This window comes from Daucus carota, chromosome 1 (assembly GCF_001625215.2).
Source record: "Daucus carota subsp. sativus chromosome 1, DH1 v3.0, whole genome shotgun sequence".
Taxonomy (NCBI): domain Eukaryota; kingdom Viridiplantae; phylum Streptophyta; class Magnoliopsida; order Apiales; family Apiaceae; genus Daucus; species Daucus carota.
This window is the reverse complement of record NC_030381.2, coordinates 970,505-988,011: the sequence shown is the minus strand read 5'-3', so window position 1 is coordinate 988,011 and position 17,507 is coordinate 970,505. Positions and strand designations below refer to the sequence as shown.

Genomic DNA, 17,507 nt, shown 5'->3' with positions numbered 1-17,507 from the left:
AGATGAAAGTGTTTATATGGCGTCTCTGTCGGAATGCTATTCCGGTACGAAGAAGATTGAGTTCTAAAGGTCTCCATATTCCCATTACATGTCCTATGTGCATGCAAGATATTGAACATATGCTACATTTATTTTATGACTGCAAATTTGCCCAGGAATGTTGGAACCATGTTGGTTTAGTGTATGACTGGAGTCAGGTGGAGGTTGCGCAGGAGTGGCTACTACAGAAGCTTAGCACTGCAAACATGGATGAATTGCTCAAAATTTGTGTAGTTCTATGGGGTATCTGGTACTGGAGGAACAAGAAAGTATGGGATGGTAAGCTAGTTACGTCTAAATTTGCCATGGACAGCAGCTTTCGGTTACATGCTGAGTGGGTTCAGGCACGCAAGAAGGCAGATGCTGCAAGTGTAGATGGCAGAGAGGAAATGAGGATAGCAGACAAACCATGCACAAGGTGGATACCTCCTGCAACTGGGACTCTCAAGTTAAATGTGGATGCTTCTGTATTTCCCGGTGCTAATCAGTTCAACATAGGAATGGTTTTGAGGAATCATGCAGGAGAGTTTATAACAGCCAAAAACCAAAACTTTGCAGGGGAAGTATCAGTTTTTGAAGCTGAAGCAGTTGGGGTTCGTGAAGCACTGTCCTGGCTCAAAGATATGCAGAGACAAGAAGATGAGGTGATCATAGAGTCGGATTCTCAGCTCACTGTCCGTGCAATTCATACAAATAATCTGAACTACTTGGAGATTGGTGAGGTGATTGAGAGCTGCAAACAACTACTACGGAGTTTTTGTAGAGTCTCATTAGTTTTTATCCGGAAGAATGCTAACAAGGTAGCACATGAGCTCGCTAGAATCCCTTGTTTAGTAAATTCCCATAATATTTTCACGTCTCCTCCTACGTGTTTGTTGGAGGCTCTTTCCTTTGATTGTTTGAATATATAAGACATCTTTTCCAGTTTCAAAAAAAAAAAGTGAATAAAGTGTTTGAAAAAAGAAAGAGAAACGGTGAGAGAAAAGCTACATTATCGGGTTAAAAAAGATTTGTTGAAAGATACGGTAAGTTTTATAAACCGTAACTACGTGCATTTGCTGGGCTCAAAGATAAAATATGTGGTATTTGGGCCCAGATAACATGGGGCAGTTAAAACCCAAGTACCTTCTGGTTCCCAACCCTAGTATAAGGGACGCTTTGTGTCTGCAAGAAATTATTGAGATCGAGAGGGCGCGAGAGAGAAGGATGTCGTTTCTAACACCCTTTAAGCGAGCCAACCAGGTAATTTGTGTTGTTGTAAGAAATTGAACACACTTTGTTATTTAATTAACTCGATCTGTTGGTGTTTCAGTATCTTCGTACACACAGGACAGTGGATCGAACGTTGAGCCTTATGGCTATTGTTGCTATCGGATCCGCGTTCTGGATTTCCAGTGGGCCCGACAAGAAACCAGACAAGGATGAAGCTGTCCGAACTCGTTCCTAGACTCACCCAACTGTTATTACTAACATCTCTGGTGCGATGTTATATATATATATATTAATCAACTCTTATCGTCTCTTTAATGGAGCTTTGTCCACTGAATGTTGAGATCTAACTGCTTGCAGTAATTGCAATTGTTATTTATTTACTAGACTATGTTCTCAATTTCAATTGTGGGTATTTGCGTGGAATTTCGATTGTGTTAATGTGTATGTTTAATTAGTATGTTTGAGGAGTAAATACCGCTGTTGGGGTCTTTCGGATTATTTTTAATGATGGATTAGGACTCGCTCTTTGTTTGCAATTGCTAAACTATATAAGAATTTATATGCGTGTTTGTCGGGATATGATAATGCAGCTACTGGTCATATCAACATACAACATATCCGGGGTATAGTAAATGTGGGAATTTTATAGTAAAATAAATTAAAAATTATTAGCAGAGCAACTGAAACCAATAAAATTTCAAGAGAAATGGGACATTGATAGGAAAGCTAGATGTTTAAAACTATCACTTTATGTGCTCCTCCTGTTATAAGATTAGGGGGTTTACGTGTTTGCCTTGGTTTCGGGACTCTGAAGATACTGATTTCTCCTCTGTTTGAACTCAAAGAAACAGTGTCCGGTCTTTGTGTCTTAAAACACGGAACTCATATTGATACAGCTTCACCTCTCTGTATTAGAATTCGCTCCAGCTTCCCTTTTTTAGTTTCTTAAATTTGCACGTCACCTGTAGCAAATGCATGTACTTTCCTTGACATTAAGGTTTGCAAAGAGGAGGGTTCATTATGTTGAGCTCCTCAATTACGTGCCCCTATAGTGGACTATCAAAATTAGTAAGGCAGTAATTATCTTTCTTCTCACAGCCAACCTGTGCACTTCAAAAAAATGTCCATGTCTCAGTACCAGTGTTAGCAATCAGTTAATTGACAATGACCATATGCAACTATAGATTAAAGATCATAAATAGTTCCTAGGACACATATAAGTATTAAGTGATGATGCATTCTTAAGTTTAAGGTTGTATATATCAAGGAATTTAATCTGGGCACAAGTATTATCTTGAGACAAATGACTTCATATTTAAAGTGAAAAATTATTAGTACTGTTATTTTTCATGGAGTATAATTTTTGCTGCATTAACTAAATTTTGGAGCATTGATCGGGATTTGCATGCTCTGGATTATCTGTAATAGTGTCTTCCTTTAGAAATGCTGCATTGGGTGATAATTATATGCACATTATTCAAACGAATTCTGATTGAATGTTGAACATGTTGCACGTTTTTAAGGACAGTCTTCGCTTTTTTAATAGTATCAGTATTATTATTGCATTATCAAACGAATTCTGATTGAATGTTGAACATGTTGCACGTTTTTAAGGACACTCTTCACCTTTTTAATAGTATCAGTATTATTATTGCATTAGTAGAATGAGGAAGTAGTTGCAGAATTAGACTTATCTTACTCTGGAGTATTGTGCATACTCATTAGGTGGATTGTTTAGCATACTTCTGATCTGAAATATGAAATCTCATAGTTTGAACTTTATATGTATTATATGTACCAGGCACTTATTTATTGGTTTAATATGAGTCTATATGGAGGTATGTAAGTTCTGTGATATTGCCCAACTTGTGTGGAATTGAACCACTTACATTATTGTATGAAAGAACAAGCATTAAAAGTGATGTCAAATTTTCAATAGAATCAGACCTTGTAATTTGTTGTGTGAGATCAAGGTTGTCGGGATGTCAAAGCTCCTATAGATTCAGGTATTGAACCTCCAAAGTTATTAGGCCTGAGGTCAAGACAAGTGAGAAATGAAGACCTAGTAGACTGTGGTATGAACCATTCAAATTTTTATCTGAGAGATAAAATTCTCAAAGAGATGTCAAGGTTCTAGTGGAATTAGGAACCGGGACAATGAAATGGTTGGCCTCAAGATTTGGATATGCAAGACCAGTACTGTTAACAACCCGTACAGGCTTAAGTTTGTACTAATATGGTATATTTGTATTGTGAAGCATGTTAATTGAAGGGAACCAGTCAGTGTCCCTGGAAATAGTAAGATAGGGGAAATGCAAGTGTTACAACTTACAACAAAGAAAGCTTAATCGACCACCTCATGCTATCGTTGTTTAGTAGATAATTAAATCCTATACAATCATGCTATCATTGTTTAGTAGATAATTAAATCCTATACAATCGTGGAAGATTAGAAACATCAGGGAGTCCGAGCCAAACACTCAGGTCAGGCATACCTCATATTTGTAGCCTCCGTTAGTGCTGGCCAAATGAGAACTCATGGAATACTTCAACAACTTCGAAGCACATTTCACCGTGTGTTCAAAACTCGAAAGGAAAAGGCACCTGAGGATGTTTGGTGAAATGGTATTGTGACTTTGAGAACACAAGTCATGAGATTCCGGATCCTTGTGCTATCCAAGAATTCACCGCCAAGAATCCCAAAGTGGATGACTCTGAGTATACACTAAAACAAGCCTGATGTGTTCGAATTGGATGCAAGAACATGATCTGAAATGCTTGGCATTTTTTCATATTGCACAGTTACATTTGAATATCAAATGTTAATAACTAGTGAGGACTCCATGCATAATCCTTAAGTGTGTTTGTTTTCATGTTTATGTTTGGATTTTTCTTTAAAATAAAGATATTATGACACTCATGTTAATAACGTGCGAGGATTTTATGTATGTTTATATTCATGTTTATGGATTATTTTTTTCAGATAAACTGCATGATGGGTGTTTAACATTATTTATCTACAAAAAGTAAATATTCATTTCATATGTATACACGTATTAATTTTGCATATATAGGAAAATGGTTGATTAATATCTGTGAATCTATATTACGAATTGTTAAATTTATATGCTCAAAATACTCAAATCTCGTTAAATTAGAGTTGAGTCGGGAACTATTTTTCATCGCAAACTCTCGGGAGTGGTAGATGTTGTGCGATTAAAACATTATAAAATTCGTAATATTATATAATATTTACGTAAATCATATTTAATCAAAAATCTTGAAAAACAATAGTATAAATATTAAAATTCGTACCGAACCCGACCTAAATAATTGAGGAGGTCGGAGGCGATATAGGTGGGCAGGCTTGTAAAATTGACACACAAATTTGGAGTTATGAATTCAAAATGGCTGGAACTAATGTCATAAAAATATTAAGGACTGGGTTTGACTTTTGAGGGCTGGGTATGAGGGGAATAATTGAAATTATTTAGTAACGTTGGGCTTCAAAATAATGTAATATTTGGGCTGGTCCACAAAGAATCCGAAAATTCCTAACCCTGCCCTAGCAAAGGGTACACGTTAAGTAAATCATTTCAGAGGTGATACATGCTTTCGAATCTAAAGTGGAGAACAGTAAATGATATGGTTAATAAATGGCGTTTAGGGAATATTAAAATTTTCAAATGATTTTTTAAATGATGTTGAAGTTAAATTTTTAAAAAATAGTAAATGATGTTGGTCCTATTTCACGCCAGCAATTTTCTCTCTCAAAAATTTGTTTGCACTGCAGCGTCTGCTGATATCCTCAAGGGGTGGTACGCGGTGGTTTCTGCTGTTTTATGGTCCAGATCTTAAGAAATGATTTGATCTTCAATACTCCCTCCGTCCCAAAATACATGTTACTTTGACTTTTTTCACGTAATTTAAGGTGTATAAAAATCATAGCTCCGTATATTATTTTTTAATTTTTTTGTTCTTGAATTAAAGTTTAATATTTATACTTTCATTTAGAAAAAGAAAATATGAAAAATGATTTGTGGAGCTATTCTTTTTATTCACATACGTGAAAAAAGTCAAAATGACATGTATTTTGGGACGGAGGGAGTAACAAAAAAGTGGCAGAAGCGAGGATTGCTTTCATTTTTAAAAATCATTCCTTTAAATGGTTGGAAGCTTCTAAGATGTTATGTTCATACCAACAAGAGGTCTGGTTCGAAAATCCAACATTAATTTTACACGCAAATTGGAAAATGGATATTGATTGCAAGTGGGCTGCGCTCTTCAAGAAATATTCAAAAATTGGGTTATCAGATTGGGCCTTTATTAGACCAGGTAAAGCTGGAATTGGACGTTATATTAAAGATTCAAATGATCATCCTTTATATGTTTTTTATGGTCCTAGCTCAGCCCAAACAATTTTTGAAGCTGAACTTGAGGCGGTAAAACATCTGATATCTGAAATGTTTAAATGCTGGCATAATGGAGATCAAATTGGCATTTTGAGCGACTCGGAAGAAGTTATCAGCTTCTTAATTGAAAATTAAAAACAAAAAAGACTTGGGAAAATGGGTCTTAAGTTTGGCTTACATACATATTCTGAGTCGCTGCATTTCATGAGGATGGGCCGAGATTTTAATTCAGAAGCAGACAATTATGCAAAATTGGGCCTTCAATGTGAAGCGCTATCAATAAGCCTTATCTTGATGGCTCATAATTAAAATATTAATATATTTGAATTCAATCACATATAAGATAAGTATGAAAAAAAATGAAAAATGAGGGACGAGAATATTTTGTGGATAAAAATGATTTAGGACAAGTCTAGTAGTGCCTCAAAAATGAGACACATGTTGTGTGTCCTAGAGAATGCACTACTATGACACTCTTGAACTGAATTTTTTCATCAAAAGCCTTATATTTTCGACACAAGTTTAGGACACTCTTGGACTTGCTTTTATATGTCATATTTTTACAAATCCAAGAAAAATGTCAAGCATGCTCTACCTTATAGTTCCAATAAAATAATGATCGTTAAAAACAGCCATGCATTGGTGGTAGGCTGTGAATTGATCGGGTTTGGATCAGATCGACCTAAATCCATATTCATATCCATTTATTTTATCGGATCGATACCGGATTTTTTATATACCGATCCATATCCGGATCCGTTAGGATCACGGATCTCGGATCGGATATCCGTTCCAGAAATACGCCAGCAAAAGATACGCTGAAAATCAATGTTCATGGCTCGACTCCAGTTTACCCTCTCCCAAATGGAAATGATAACGGGATCGCTATGATAGTGAGAAATCATTTAGAAGAATATATATATGGGCGTATGAGTCCCCTTCGGGGTGCTTCTACTCTCCAAGCTCATTTATGGGTCATGCATATGGCCTTGGAGTGGGCTTTGAGAGGGAAACTCCTAGAGTGATAATAAAAACAGACAACATCCTTGCTTATATGATCTTCAAAAATCAGGAAAAGGAGGAGGAGATCATAGGAAAAAGAGCTTTCCAGCCGATCCACCAGCTTAACATTCTACGATCTGTTTCTGGGAAAAGCAGGAAGGATGATCCAACGTAATAAAAAACTAGCCTAAAAACCCGTGCGAGGCACGGGTCTTTACATATACAGAAATAATTTAGAGACAAAACATATAATAAAATCAATAATTTATGTTATCTTTTTAAAATCATTATATTATAACATGAATTCCAAAAAACATCTAGATAAAGATCTATACGGGAAAATCATGTGATTGTAATTAGTTAAAAAGATACAAAATTATTGTCAATTGACAAAATGTTGTTTTAGATTTCAAAAACATGATATTATTACTAATAGTACAACATTCATATTATTTCTATATCTAACATCAAATAGTAAAAAGAACAAGTAATAATAGTGTTATAGAGTAACATAGAGTGTCTCAAGTCTAGTCGGACATAGCAGATACATTATGTAATAATATAGATATAGAACCCATACAAATAATGAGTTGTATAATCAATTTGAGTCATTATTACGTTTTGCAAGAAACTCAGAAATCGAATGAAGTTTGGTAATTTTATTCTTCATGCAAAATTTATCATCTTTGTAATTATTTCTTTACTTTTGACATAGTATCAGAATCACAAAACTCGATGGATTCTTTTTCATGTCTTTTACTTTTTACTACTTTATACTTCTTTATCTCTCTTTATGTCGTTATAGTCTCGTTATGTTGTTTTTTTGAATTTTCGTTCATATAACAATGACCTATCAGTAGTCTTATTCTACTGCACTTACCAGATCCTCTATATTGTCTCAAAATGATGTTAATCTTTCATATTTTCTTTCGGTCTCGGATAATGCAGACATGAGTCTACTACAAATGTTCTCAATGAACACTACTCTCACTGCAGTTGATCTATAGAGATCGCATTAATATTTAAAGCTATGGCTCAGCTTCATTAATGGTTCAAATCTCAAGTCTACTCTAGGTTCACCTTTACTAAGTCATTGGACTCGTTATAATTATATGGTAATCTCTTTGCTGCTTAACTTTATATTTGTTGACTGAGATTTGTCATTAGTTTCCGTATTACACTAGGTCCATTTTTAATTCGCTAGAAAAGCGAAAAGAAATCAATTGTGTCCAGTTTTTTTCTGTGACCGAGTATCGAGTTACGGTTGAGGCACAAAGTTAGGAGTTTTTATTTTTTTTTCACTTTTAACTTGAGAATGAATTACCACCATACAAGTAATATGATGTAATAATGACGTCATTTCTATACCGTCATGAAATAGCACAATAGACAAATAGAAAGCAACACAAGAGGTGTCAAGTTTAACTGGAAACGACTGAGACATTTGGTAATAGTATAAATATAAAACCAACATAAATATTAAGATATAGAATCAATCAATTTGAGTCATTATTTCATTTTGCAAAAAACTTAGAATTAGAATGAAGTCTAATAGTTGTCTTATTCCTCGAGTTTTATCATCTCATAAATGCTTCCTTAGATTTAATAATATTGCATCATCTGCTTGTACCGGACCCACGTCCAGTCCGTGTGTGTTGTCATGCTAATCTTATCATAATTTTTTTTATTTTTATATGTATTTAAATAAATTTTAAATATATAATAATAGTGAGAATTTAAATTTGTATTTATTATATAAAAAATTATATAATTTTTTTATAAATAAAAAATAACAGATAATTTAAAACTGAAAATATCCTCTTCTACCAACACCGAAGCAGAGCTATTAAAGACATAATATTTCATACCCCCTATTATAATAGCAACTCCGGCCCTCTAAACCCCTTAGTTAAAAAATGAATTGACATTTCCAATATATATATATATATATATATATATATATATATATATAGAGAGAGAGAGAGAGAGAGAGAGAGAGAATTAAGTTCATTGGAGTCCCTTTTTATGTGGAGTCTTGGAGTCCTTAATCCTGTCCATCCATTACAATCTTATCTAATGGCCGATAAGTTTTCTAATTAATATTTTTCTAATATTTTAATATACATAATATTAGTACAAATACGTGTGGAAACAATATATACACATCTTATACGTGTAACTGATTCGAACAGTTAATGTGACGCTTTTTCAGGGCGGTAGTTATGTGCTTGACTTATCGTCGTCTTCCTCCTGTATCTCTCTATTTTGCAACTAGTGACAACAATGTCCTATACAATCTAGAGGCTTTTGTTCCCTTTTCATCTTATATTATCGAATACATTCTACTTCAGTTCCCGATTTCATGGCGGGGGAAGAGGAAGCATCAGGTTTGTTTATAAAATTCTCTATTGTGTTGCACGATTATTCAATTCTCAAAACCTGAGTCTTGTTTTACTTTTGTGAATCGTTAATCAAAGAGCTTTGTATTATTTTCCGAATTTGGAAAAGTTGAGTTGCGCTTTTTTGGTAGATATTTTCAGTAAACGTTTCATTTTGTTATGTCAAGGTCAAAGTTATTAAATTTATGTTACGCACTGGTTGATTGTAATGTTGATTGTTCTATTGATTTGAGTTTCAGTTAATTGGTTTTTATGATTGTTATGCTACTGTATCGTTAAGTTAATTATGTTGGTTACAAATTTGTTATTGTAAAAGGCTCTCAATTGGTTCCACATGTTGAAAGTTCTGATTCAGATCGATCAACTCATGATTCTTACAATGCAACTGAAAGCTCCGACTCAGAGGATTATTCCGAGGAAGATGTTGAACAAAAAAGTACTCTTGATGAATCTGAAGCTACGTGTTATGTTGCTCCAAATGGGGTGAAATTTTGGACACCTAAATGTGAAGAAAGCAAAAAACCACAAGTAAATCACCACTTCCCTACAATAGAAGATGCATTTTTATTTTATAAGGAGTATGGGCGTAGTTGTGGATTTGATGTTCGTAAATCCTCCAAAAAACCATATAAGCGTGGCACATATGCCAAGCATATACAGTGTAGTCATGGTGGTGGGCCTGGTAAAAAAATTCTGAATGGTTTTGATGATGCTGTTGTTGAGGGATCACAAAGGAGGACAACATCACAGAGATGTTATTGCAAAGCAAAAATAGTTTTGAAGCCGGCAGGTGTTAGAGGATTCGTGATAATGAGTTTTGTAGAGGAACATAATCATTCATTCGCATATGGACCTGCTCGAATGTTCCTAAGGTGTAATAGAAATTTGTCTGTTACTCATCAGAATTTCATAATGGACTGTGCAAGAGCTAATATCGGCGCAACACGAGCGCACAGTTTAATGAAAGAGATGACTGGGTCTTATGATAATGTAGGTGCCACTATTGCTGATTTTAAGAATTTTGCGAGGGATGTAAAGGTTCGTATTGGAGATCATGATGCGGATATGATTTTGGACAAATTCTCTGTTCTGAAAAAGGCTACTGAAAATTCATTTTACTACGATTACAAAGTAAATAGGAAGGGGCGCCTTACTGGTCTTTTCTGGACAGATGCTATTGGACAAGCTAATTTTGATGTATTTGGTGATATCATCTCATTTGACCCTACATTTCGCACAAACAAGTATTATTTTCATTCTTTATTTCAATATTTTTTAGTATACAATAAGCTTACTGTATTAGCTTCTTATACACCCTTTAATAAGTACTTTAAAATGATCTATCTGATCCATAATATACTAACTTTTCTGCTTTGTTATGCTAAATTCTTCACTCTAATTTTTCTAAGATTTATGTTTCTAACATGTTAACATTTGTTGCCAGGTACCATATGGTATTTGTACCATTTACCGGTGTCAATAATCATTGGAAGAACGTCACTTTTGCTGCAGGACTTCTAGCCAAAGAAAACTATAAAAATTTTAAATGGCTTCTTCTCACATTCAAGAAAGCAATGGGTCGAGCTCCGTCATGCGTTATAACAGACCAATGTAAAGCCACTAAAAAAGCATTGGATAAATGGTGGCGCACTACAACACATCGACTATGTATGTGGCATATAATGAATAAGCTGCCCTCGAAGGTACTGTGTTGTGTAGTTACATAAGTTATTAAATTAACAAAGATTGTTCCTATGTTACATGTTAATTTTCACGTCCTTTAATCTATTTCTAATTGCAGATTGGCCCTAAACTTGCTTCCAACACAAAATTTGTTTCCAAATTGAAAGCTATTGTGTATTCTGATCACCTAACTCCGAATGATTTTGAGGAACGCTAGAAATCTGTGATTGCAGAATTTAATCTAGAGGCTAATAATTGGTTATCTGAAATGTATGATATGCGTGCTGAATGGATTCCCGCATATTTTTCAGATATTGAAATGGCCGGGCTTCTTAGAACTACTTCAAGATCTGAAAGTTCTAATTTCTTTTTTCAAAACTTTCATGAAAGTGGAGACACTCTGGTTGAGTTCTATTCTAGCTTTGAAAGTGCAATGGACAAGCAACGTCTGAGAAATGCAGAAGATGAGAGAAGATCTAACAAGATTTCGTTGCATAACGCAACCATGAGCATAGAGGTTGATGCATCCAAGTTATACACACTTGAACTTTTCTATTTGGTTCGGGAGGAGATAAGATCAGGATGTTGTCACACTATTATGGATTATATGTCACGTGACAATGATTTTTCCAGATTCAAATTTAAAGATGAACTTCTGAATGATCATGTTTTTGAGGTATTCTATATTCCCTTCTGCTAAATATTACATATGGTATGTCTAGTGTTGCTCTCAAATATAAGTTAGATCATTACGTTATATTTGTAATTAGTAATTTGTACTACACTTATTACCAGCAGTTCTCGGCCTTGATACCAATTATAATAAATCTAATCAGTGTTGTCATGTCTATTTTTGTTGTTCCACAGTTAACATATGTTGTTATCAATATTACATTTTGTTTTTTAGTTTTTTTTAGTGAGGCTGTATGTTTTTCCTTCATCTATGCTCTGTACTTTTTATCAAACTAATTGATGTTGCAGGTTTCTGTCAGGCATAGTGATAACTATGTGTATTGCAGCTGTAATTTCTTTTTTCAAAAAGGTTACCTTTGTAGGCATGCTTTCGCGGCTCTGTACCAATGTAGAGTTAAGGAGATTCCTCGCGCATTTGTCAAGACAAGATGGACCAAAGATGCTATTAAACACCACTCATTCCTAGCGCAAGCAGACGTGAGCTTAGTAAGTGATAGTCATAAAAGAATGAAGCTTAAGAGGACAAGGGCTTGGTTTGAATTCAAAGATTCTATGAATCTTGTTGGCGAAGATGAGGGTAGTATTGATATAGTCCTCAATGGGTTGTACTCAATTAATTCTACCCTAATTGGAAAAAATGGGAGACATTTAGACGGAGAAAATTGTCACAGAGCTGATAAATTCATTGGGCCTATTCCCGACTCTGATGTGACAGTGTTCAATCCTGATATAAGTAGGAACAAAGGTTGCGGAAGCCGTATAAAAAGTAGTCGTGAAATTTCTCAAGGTTCAGAAAAGAAGAGGAAGTGCAGTAATTGCAATAGAGTTGTTGGACACAATGCGCGCACTTGTCCAGAGCCTAAAAAATCCTCAGTTTCAGAGAACATTGAGTAAAGAGTGAAGAATTTGTTTTTCCAACCAAGTTTTTCAACCTTTAATCATGTTGAGACTATTTTTTTTCACTCAATATTTATTGAGATCTCTTTATTTGAGTTTGAAGATTGTGTAATGTTTAAACATTGTGTTGTTCAATGTTTCAGATATCCCTATTTGACTTCTTACTTATTGATTTATATTTTAGTTATTCTCTATAAGGAGTACATTTCAGTTTGAAATTTGCTTCTAGTTTTGCATGTTTATTGTTGGTTGCTGGTTTTTATTTTGATCATTTGGTCGAATGATTGTCTTTTTTAACTGTTCCTGGTTGAGCTGATTTCTTTGGGTCTTATGTTTAAATTTTCTTGGTGGTAAAGTATTCATGCTTGAAGAATGTGCTTAGTTATTTTTAGTAGCAGATTCAGGCTGGGGAATTCTTTTGTGCTTGTTGTGAATATTTCTGGAGTTTGCCTGCATATTATTCTGGAGAGGGCCAGTAGACTGAGGATGCTTTTTCTTTATACGATTCTTTAATTGCCTAAAAGTTTAAATTTTTTTGTTCATGTATTGGATATTTGCATATAGTCAGAATATGCAAACCTGCCATAATTCACTAAAATCTAATCAGTTGAGAAAGTTTTGATTGACCTACAATACAATCCATTACTCTCAGGTTCTGGTATCTAGAAATTGCTTGCAGATGATATTTTCTTTTACACGCTTAAAGCTAGTGCTGCAAAGGGATATCTGGCCCCCGAGTACACCACAACTGGGCGATTCACTGGCAAGAGCGATGTATATGCATATGGTATGATTATACTCCAGATTCTCTGTGGAAAACGGATGATCAGACAGTCAATTCGTCAAGGAGCAGAGTTGGGCAGACTAGAAGATTTTATGGATGCAAACCTTGAGGGGAAGAATATAGAATCAAAGGTAATTAAGTTGGCAAAAATTGCTTTGTTATGCACTCACGAATCTCCCATCCACAGGCCAGACATCGAAACTGTACTGCAGGATCTGACAGGTGTTGCCTCCTAATCTGCAAAAAAAATCTTGCATCGGGTTCATTTTGCAACTACAAATTTAAGTGACGCTTCTAGGTGGCTGATTTTGTTCTAAAAAGAAAATGTTCTAAACTGGCAGAATTTAGACGTGACAGGAGTAGCCTTCTGTTCTATAGTTTCGTTGTAGAAGTAATTTGGTGAATAATGTTCACTCTTAATCCAAAACAGAATGATGGAAGCTTGGGGAAGGTGTACTAATTTCCTTCTAATTCCTGTTGTAATTTCAGATTAGCCATCTCTTCATTGAACTGACCGTACTGTTGTAATTTTGTGTTCTATCGATGATTTGCACTAGAAGATAGTTAATTTCAACTCTTGCAAACTATTTACTCCTTATTTTATGGAGAGGTCCAGTAGACTGGGCATGCTTTTGCTTGATATTGGGTTTTTTGCTTCTTGATATTGACTGTTGTTAGGGAGTTGATGCATCCTTGATGGTGTTTTTTATTTGTTCTGGTGTTTTCAGGTGTAGCCTGTTTGATAGTCAGACGGCGCCTTATAAATATTTCGTACAGGGTGAACGCGCAGAATTGCAGTGTCTTGCTAAGTATGCTTCATTTTGTTTCCTGTAGATTCTACAAAATCAATCTGATAGTATGCATGGTGGTGGTGTAACTCCTTTAATTCTATAAGCAAGTCAAGGTTGATGTAGTATCTCTAGCCTACAGGCTACAATAAACAAAGCTCTGTCCTGAGTGGACAAACAAAGAGGCTTAAGAGAGTCTGTATGTAAATGTAATTAGGTGTCATACATCAAACACTTTAGAAGCAGGACGAGCAGCAGTTAAAGACACGGGAGCAGCTCCAGGTCCATTAGTAGATCCAGCAGTTGTTGACCCAATAGATTATGCAGTTGATCACCACTTTATCAGATGTCATGACTACTGTTATCTAAGAGTTGCTTGCAAGAGATGATTCTAATTTCACTTGGTGTTTTTGTTGCTTTGGTTGCTTTGTTCCTCTATGAGGTTGTTCCTTGAGGATTTTTTGGGTCTTAGAGACGTTTTTTCACTCATGGTGTATTTTTTGTTGTATATGAGGTGTCGTTTTATTTTTTATATAAAATTTATACGAGGTGCCGTCTTCGTTTACTTAAACAAATTAGCACAAGTTAAATATGATTAAAACCGTGTTAAGCCATCTTTAACAAGATCACTTATGTAGTCTGAACTATTTGCAATCTTGTTTTTAAATCGCTTGTCAAATGAAATATAATCAGATGTACTGTACAAACACATGTAAAACTTCATCACACCAAAGCCAGAAATATCAGGCCAATCAGCTCAAATTGATAATCATAAGAATTCAGTGTGAATTCGAGAGTAGAGCATTACAGATGTTAAAATCACAGACCAAAAACTAATTAATTAGGTTTGTTACATTTATTGGCAGAATTGTGCTGCATATTTAGTAAACTACAATCTCATTCTACTATCATTTTGCCTTTGACCATTGCAGCTACGTTCTTCTTAATAACACCACTCAGCTTGTTGCCAGACCACGTTAGCATCTGGTGACAATAAATAAGTCTCAGTTTTTTCAATAAGTTCCGTTGATTATCCTGGAAAAAACATCCATACGCACATAATATTACTCACATGATATATGATAGTCAATAGGTGAAAAGTAAATGAATTTAGCTTACATTTTCGGTACGTAAACCCGCTCGCCACCTGCACAGACTACCCATATACGTCTCCATATGGCGCATAACAAAGATTCCGCAGTCACTAAAATTGTCCCTTGTCTGCCAGCCTACTCGTACAACTCTTGGTTTCAAAGAAACGAGCTCGTTACCCTTCGGCAGGTTGTATATCGATATCCAAGCACAAAACAATTCATGCTGGGGTGTAGAACAAATACTTCATTATTATTAGACAAATGAGATAGTAAAACAATTCATGCTGGGGTGTAGAACAAATACTTCATTATTATTAGACAAATGTGATAGTAAAACAATGAGTCATTATTTTGCTTTTCTTTATAATTGTATCATATTTTGCGTAGAACTTTGCTTCCAACTAAAGTATGACAATATCACAATTTTAAAAGCACACGAACAATAATTTAGTTTGTACTTGCCAGAATGTATGGCAGATCCCCATATAACTCTTCAATTTTGGAATTTTGCACCCTGTTGTCAATTATCTCCCACGTTGGTTTCTTCATATTGTAGCATATAATGAAATGGTGTGCTGCATGAAAGATTGGGAACACAAACTACACAACACCAATAGTTATCAAACTGATCTGCATAACACTTAAAATTACTTAATTAATAAAGAACATACCATATCAAAGTCTTTGACATCATAAATCCTCTTGTGAACTCTGCTTATCATTTCCAGGACAACATCCATGTTATCATCAAAGACGGCTTTACGCTTAAGGTCCGCGTGTATATCTCCTTTAGCCACCGACATATTAAGTGGACCAAACTGGAACAAAATTTTCTCAAATACATTACATATATGGCACATTGTATTGTCCTATTAGGTAAAAAATAAGCGAACAGATTTGGTAAAGATCAAATCTTACAGTCGTCTCAGTATTCAAGAACAATCTTAGGGGTGAAGAATCAGATCTCAATATCTCATTCTCGTTTAGCATACATGTCCAAGCATCAATTACGCTACTCTCCACCAATTTGGTGTCATGCAGTGATTGGAAGTGTGCTTTGGTGCACATTCTCTCGTTCCATTCGAAAAGTATATCCCTGCAACCACATTTACATATTTATTAAGACACATAAATCATAATACTCTCTTGATAATGGTCCTCATGTCCTATAAAAACTGAAATGTATTGAAGATTACTTACTTCTTGTTTCGCTTATTGGCGAACAACCAATTCCAGACATTTTTTTTCCTCTGTGGTCAGTGTGTGAGATACTACATCAACCACCCTGCTAACAAATGGAGATCGACAAATCTCCGTTGCCCTAAGTTCACATCGTTGTCTTTGTGCTAAATTAGTATCCTCTCTAACACAGACCACATCAAACCCTTCTTTTATTGTATGTGAATACATCCCCCCGGTTGTTGCACCCCTTATATCCTCTCCTTCCAATTCTTTACAAAGGTTTTTAGGAGTCATCTGTGTCAGGCCCAATGAAAAGCTTGGCAAAGACCTGAAATCTGTTTCATTATTTTCTCCACGACTCCCTTCCAAGGTTCCCATAAATAGCTTTTTTGATAACGGACTTGTCTCTTCGAATAAGCTAAAAAAGAAGCTGAATTCTTTTTTCATACCAGCAAGGTCTGGATTAGTCGGATACAAGAGTCCCGACACCTCATAATTATTTAGACACTTTCCATAAACAAGTCTGAGCTCCTCCAGATTTCTTCCAAACTCTTTGACATAATTCTAACATGGTCAGATTCAAAAAATTTATATAAGACAAGGTTCATAACAAGTATATGAGTACAAAACAGGCAAAAAAAAAAACCCCGGGTTTCTGTTCTTACATCCTCTTCAAAATGTTTTTCTATCAAATCATCGACATTACTTTGTGTCCCCTCTGTGGCATTCCCTTCTTTATAAGCTTCCTGCATGTCAGTGAGAAAAGTAATTATCACATAATCTTGTGATGACACATTATGAACAGAAACGCGCTAATATTAACCAAGGTAACTTTAAGGTAAACTTATTTACTTTATCAACATTTTGTTTTCATGTTATAACAAAACTAAACATATAATTGCAGGGTATACTTTAAACAATAAGCCTTATTAATAATCTAGAAATATTTCGAGTTACCTCTTTGGTTGTCCGATTTTTTATTATGTTTTCGTCTTCTAACCTTTTCTCCTTGTTTACCACTATTTTTTGGTTTCTGTTTACCATGTTCTCCGCTGCAGACATCAATTTTAGAACACTGTGCGTGACATTTGATTCGTCGACCAAGTTCCTCTGCTTAGGAATCCCCTGATTGCACATCAATTTTTTGTTTGTGAAACAAGATACAAAATTATACAAAATGTTGTAGGTAGGGTTTTTTCTCACCTTGTTATGATTGTTATTTGTTCCAACTGTGATTCTCTTCTCCAAGTCTGAATCTGTACACCCTTCAAGAATTTCTCTCTTATAAAAGGTAGCTTGCTGCAGAGTTTTATGTTGTTAGT

The 17,507-nt window shown here is 35.0% G+C and overlaps 1 protein-coding gene and 1 long non-coding RNA gene across 2 annotated transcripts; both read left to right on the top strand.

Annotated features, from left to right (window-relative positions):
- Positions 1-1,138: 1,138 nt before the first annotated feature.
- LOC135151291 (uncharacterized) lies at positions 1,139-1,674 on the top strand. Its single transcript, XR_010289898.1, has 2 exons — positions 1,139-1,281; positions 1,352-1,674. It is a non-coding gene; the product is annotated as an uncharacterized LOC135151291 (long non-coding RNA).
- Positions 1,675-9,027: 7,353 nt separating this feature from the next.
- LOC135147062 (protein FAR-RED IMPAIRED RESPONSE 1-like) lies at positions 9,028-10,964 on the top strand. The gene is made up of 4 exons (XM_064079451.1): positions 9,028-9,052; positions 9,381-10,308; positions 10,509-10,767; positions 10,866-10,964. Exons 1-4 carry the CDS (start codon positions 9,028-9,030, stop codon positions 10,962-10,964), a joined length of 1,311 nt encoding a protein of 436 aa, XP_063935521.1.
- The last annotated feature ends 6,543 nt before the right edge of the window (positions 10,965-17,507 follow it).

Bases quoted from the DNA above. Each gene is read 5' to 3' on its own strand.
- LOC135147062 (XM_064079451.1), top strand. From the start codon at position 9,028: ATGGCGGGGGAAGAGGAAGCATCAG. The intron at 9,053-9,380 runs GTTTGTTTATAA...TTATTGTAAAAG, and splicing joins GGGGGAAGAGGAAGCATCAG to GCTCTCAATTGGTTCCACAT. The intron at 10,309-10,508 runs GTATTATTTTCA...ATTTGTTGCCAG, and splicing joins CCTACATTTCGCACAAACAA to GTACCATATGGTATTTGTAC.